The 5,027-nt window shown below is 57.4% G+C and overlaps 1 protein-coding gene across 1 annotated transcript; it reads right to left on the bottom strand.

Annotated features, from left to right (window-relative positions):
- Positions 1–1,234: 1,234 nt before the first annotated feature.
- Positions 1,235–3,930, bottom strand: LOC123039966 (uncharacterized). Its single transcript, XM_044462936.1, has 2 exons — positions 2,351–3,930; positions 1,235–2,111 (listed from the first exon to the last, which is right to left on the bottom strand). Exon 1 carries the CDS (start codon positions 3,849–3,851, stop codon positions 2,454–2,456), a length of 1,398 nt encoding a protein of 465 aa, XP_044318871.1. The 5' UTR covers positions 3,852–3,930; the 3' UTR covers positions 1,235–2,111; positions 2,351–2,453.
- Between the last annotated feature and the right edge of the window lie 1,097 nt (positions 3,931–5,027).

Here is a 5,027-nt window from a genome sequence, read left to right as displayed (position 1 = left end):
TGTTGTCGACATAGAGGAGCAGGTAGGCGAGGTGAGCACCACGCCGAAGGACGAAGAGCGACGAGTCCGCCCGCGACGCGACAAAGCCAAGGCTCCGCAGGTACGTCGTGAACCTGGTGAACCACGCCCGAGGCGCCTGCTTGAGACCACAGAGAGACGGTTCAGCCGGCACACATGCGAGGGCGAGGTGGCGTCGACGAAGCCGGAAGGCTGGTGGCTGTAGACCGTCTATGCAAGATGGCCGTGGAGGAAGGCGTTCTTGACGTCCAGCTGATGTATGGGCCACGACTTGCCGGCGGCGAGGCTCAGTACAGTCCGGATGGTGGCTGGTTTGACCATCGGACTGAAGGTCTCGCCGTAGTCGACACCGGCCTGTTGCGTGAAGCCGTGAAGCACCCACCGCGCCTTGTACCGGGCGAGAGTGTCGTCCGGATGAAACTTGTGCCGGAAAATCCACTTCCCTGTAACGACATTGGCACCTGCAGGACGAGACACTAAACACCAAGTATTATTCTGCATCAGTGCGTTATACTCCTCTAGCATCGCAGCATACCAGTTGGGGTCTCGAAGAGCAGCGCGATAGGAAGAGGGGATAGGACTGATGGAAGGTGTCGAGGCGTGAAGTGCTTTGGGCTGTGCGAAGCCGGACTTGCTACGGGTGCGCATGCGATGGAGATTAGCCGGAGGCGTAATCGGAACGGCACACGGTGGTAGAGTGGCTGCAGGGAGTGGAGAGTCTGGGACAGATGGCGTGCATGTACTGGTTGCATGGGAGCTGTCCGGGGCGGGAATTGGTGGAGTGGTGGGGCTGCATGCAGGTGGAGTGGAGCTAGGCGCGCGGGGCGAGGCGGCCAGGGGGCTGGCTGGCGGGGGGGTGGGTCCGGCGGGCTGGCAGGGGTGATGCGCGTGGGGGTTGGCGGCCGAGTGGAGCGTGCGGGGATTGGCGGCCGAGTGGATCGCGCGGGGGTTGGTGGCGGGTCCCGCGGGCCGATTGGATCGGGGCGGGGCGGCCGGATTGGCTCGGGAGCGCGCGTGGATTCCGATGGGTACGAGGTAGGTGCGCGGGATACGGGGTGGATGAGGGTGGGATCTTCTGTGGCCAGGGAAGGTGCGGAGGAGCGTGGGTGATCGGCAGAGAAGTAGGGAAAAACGCTCTCGTCGAACGTGACATGCCGAGAAAAAATGACCTTGCGAGTGGATAAATCAAGGCATCTGTAGCCCTTGTGCTCTAAAGGATACCCGAGAAAAACGCAACGAGATGAGCGGGGAGCGAGCTTATGGGAACTAGTAGCTATGGTGTTGGGAAAGCACAAACACCCAAAGGCACGCATGTGGTCATATGTGGGATGCTGGCCAAAAAGAGCGAAGTGAGGCGTCACGAAGTGTATGGCTGAGGAGGGACGACGGTTGAGGATGTAGGTGGCAGTATGTAGCGCTTCGACCCAAAAAGGGGGTGGGAGGTGTGCGTGGACGAGGACCACACGAAGTACATCGTTGGTGGTGCGTATGAGGCGCTCGGCTTTCCCGTTTTGTGGTGAGGTGTGCGGGCAAGATAAACGGAAGGAGACACCGTTTTTGGAGAAGAGCTCGCGCAAGGAAGTAGTGAGGAACTCGCCACCGTTGTCGCATTGCATACATTGAATCGTGACGTGAAATTGGGTAAGAACATACGCAAAGAAACGAGTGATTGTGTCGGCGGTGTCGGATTTGTTGCGCAAGGGAAACGTCCAGGAGTAATGGGAGTAGTCATCAAGAAGCACTAGGTAATACTGAAAACCAAAGAAACTATGCACCGGCGAGGTCCACAAGTCACAATGTATTAATTGGAAAGGCGCACTTGTTTTAGTAATGGAATGGGAAAAAGGAAGTCGAGGCTGCTTGCCAAGTTTACATGATGAGCAAACGGAAGTGCTAGGCATAGCTTTATTACAATTTGGAAGAAAATCACGTGCTAGAATGGAAACCGATTTATTGCTAGCATGCCCTAAACGAAGATGCCATATGTCATCGGTGGAGATGGAGAGCATTGCTTGAACGTCAGAGTTGTTGAAGAAAGGATAGAGGTCCCCATGGCTATTGGACCTCATGATTAGCTTCCCCATGGCTAGGTCCTTCACGGAAAAATCGAAAGGATCAAACGTGATAGAGCAAAAATTATCTTGAGTGAAACGACGTACAGAAATCAAGTTTTTAATGATAGTAGGAGATATAAGTACGTCATTTAGTGCAAAATTTGAAAGAGAGGTAGAACCTACGGCTGTAATGGGGAGACGAGAACCGTTGCCTACTAAGATGCCAGAGGAATGACGCAATGAGGGAGAACCATACGAGGTGAGGAGGTCCGTCTTACCAGCGACGTGCGACGTGGCGCCCGTGTCGAGAAACCAATCCGGGGTGCCGCCGGCGTGCTGCTGCTGCATGGAGAGGCCCTGGAGAGCGGCGTACAGCTGATTCTACTGCTCCCAGGTAGGCCTGCTCGAAGGCGTCGAGTGCAGGGGGTAGGCCTGATGCGGTGCAGGAGGACGTGGGCCTAGGACGCCGGCGGCGTTCGGCGCAGCCCAAGGGGCCCGTGGTGCAGGTAGGCCGGGGAGGAGGGCGCTGTATGGAGCGAAGAAGCCAGTCGGGGGATGCGGCCCTGCTGGAGCGGCGCTGCGTCCAGCGGGAGCGCCACCAGATGACTGGGCGCCGCGGCCACGGCCACGACCGCGCCCACGCCTGCGCGAGCCACTGCCCCTGTCGCCCGGGGAAGATGCAGCGGGGCCCTTGCTCTTGTTGGCGGAGTCGCTGCCTGATCCGCGATCAGGGGAGGGAGAGGGGCCGCCACTCGGGGTGTGCCCGATGGTGAGTGCAGCGGCGGGGAGTTCCGGACGGCCGTCCAGCCTAGCCCGCTCGTTGGCAGAGATCTCCTCCATGAGGAGACTAGAGCGGGCCTGCACGAAGGAGGGGAACGACGACTGCATCGGGAGGAGCGTCGCCATGATCTGAAACTTGCGGTTGAGGCCGCAGATGAGCTGGAGCGTGAGGGCCTGATCGGAGATGTGCTCGCCGACGTCCTCGAGAGCGTCGGCCAGGGACTTGAGCCTCCTGCTGTATTCGTCGACGGAGAGGTCGCCCTGGACGAGGTTCCGGAACTCGGCGCCGAGGACGACGGCGCGGCCCGGCTGATTGTCCATGAAGAGGACGTGGAGCTGGGACCAGATGTCGTAGGCGGTGCTGTCCGGGGACGCCACGACGTCCAGGAGCTCCTCGGCGACAACGCCGTGCATCCACAACACCACGGACAGGTCGTCGTTGCGCCACACGGCGCTCTGGCCGAGCGGGTCGGTGGCGGCGTCGAGATGATGCTGAACCTCATGTTTGCAAGCGATGATGTAAAAGAATTGATGCCAGCGCGAGTAGTTACCGGACTCGAGGTGAAGCTTGCTGGTGAAGTAGTGGGCGATGGAGGGCGGGAGGCCGGCAGTTGAGGAAGGACCGGCGTCGGTGCGCCCCGGGCCGAGGTGTGTGACGACGGCGCTGCCGGGGCCGCCCAGCGTGAGACGCGGGACAGGGGTGCTGCCGGCGGTGCGCAGGACGCCGGTGGCTGGCTGGGCAGAGGGCGCCGCACGGGGCGCCGAGGTGGACGAGGAAGGAGCCGCAACGCCTCCAGGGACTGGCGTCTTGCCCAGGTCGCCGAGGTGCGCACGGCGGGGCGCGGGTGCAGCCGGGGTGGTGGTGACCGTAGCAGCGGGAGCTGCCTGAGGAGGTGCAACCGCAGCAGTAGCGGCCGTGGCGACGGGAACGGCGGCAAACGGAGTGGACGCCGGCGCGTCGAAGTCGGCCGAGCGGGTGCGGCGGAGAAGACGATGCATGGTGGAAGCGTTGAGAGAAAGAAGGATCAGGGTGTTGCTATCTGATCCCAAGCAGGAGAACGTGGGAGAGTACAACGGCCTTGGCCGGCTATCGCTACCATGCAGGAGAGGATAAACATGAAGTACGTGGGCTGTTGGAGACGCGCACGACGCGGGCTGCATGGCGAGCGTCCTGACGAGAGGGACGTGGGCACGTTCCAACAGAGGTGAAAAAGAGTGCCTGAAAGTTCGACTGCGGCAAATTAATTCAAACACACTCAGATCATGCCCTTGTGCCCAGATCGCTTCACTTTAATTAAACTTTACCACCTGTTTTCTGCAACCGGAGGTTGGTGAAGGCTACACACTGACCACTGATCTCGTTCAGTTTTGGCTATTGTCATTGAAAAAAAGGAGAAGGGCGCACTGTTGTAGAGCTCGCCGGTGTCAGGCCTGCATATTCAGTTTCAGTGTCATTCTTCGTCAGTTAACGTGTGGCTGATGTTCAAGATGTTCCGGAGATCTGACGGCTCGCGTGGCTTGCCTACTTCGCCGAAGCATTATTTACTTTTACAATAAAAGTTCATTGCCGCACTGTATCGTGTCACCGTTGCCGGCAGAGCATATAAGCATGCCACTCTATTGGTTCAAAAAAAAATATAATAAGCATGCCACTCTATCTGTAAGGAGCATCGATTATCCAGAGATTCTCTACCAAACACAAACATATATCTTACTCCTTCCCTTCCTAAATAAATGTCTTTAATTTTTTTTCGAAAAGGGGTTTTACCCCGGCCTCTGCATTAGAAAGATGCATACAGCTCATCTTATTAATAAAATATCCAGCAACAAGTCTCCAATTCTCGAAGTAAGAAAAAAAACAAATGCTCATAAGAGCAAAACAAAAAAGGACAAAGCCACAACCGGCTGGCAAATAAAATAAGATCACTACATGCCTATCCTATTACATGACCGCCATACAAACCGGTTGAAAATATCCCGAGCTACCATCTCCCATCGGATAGACGCAGTAACCAAACGCTCCCTGGCCTCCGTCGGAGTGAGTAGCGACCACATACGGATCAACGCCGTGGCCCTGAAGACAACCTGCAAAAAGTGAATGTTCGTTGATATGTTAAAAACCAAATCATATTTGCAGTTCCAGACTGCTCACAATAAAGCACAAACGCCAACACG

This window comes from Triticum aestivum, chromosome 2B (assembly GCF_018294505.1).
Source record: "Triticum aestivum cultivar Chinese Spring chromosome 2B, IWGSC CS RefSeq v2.1, whole genome shotgun sequence".
NCBI classification, from domain to species: Eukaryota; Viridiplantae; Streptophyta; class Magnoliopsida; order Poales; family Poaceae; genus Triticum; species Triticum aestivum.
The sequence above is the reverse complement of the archived record's forward strand: the minus strand, read 5'-3'. Positions and strand labels throughout refer to the sequence as shown.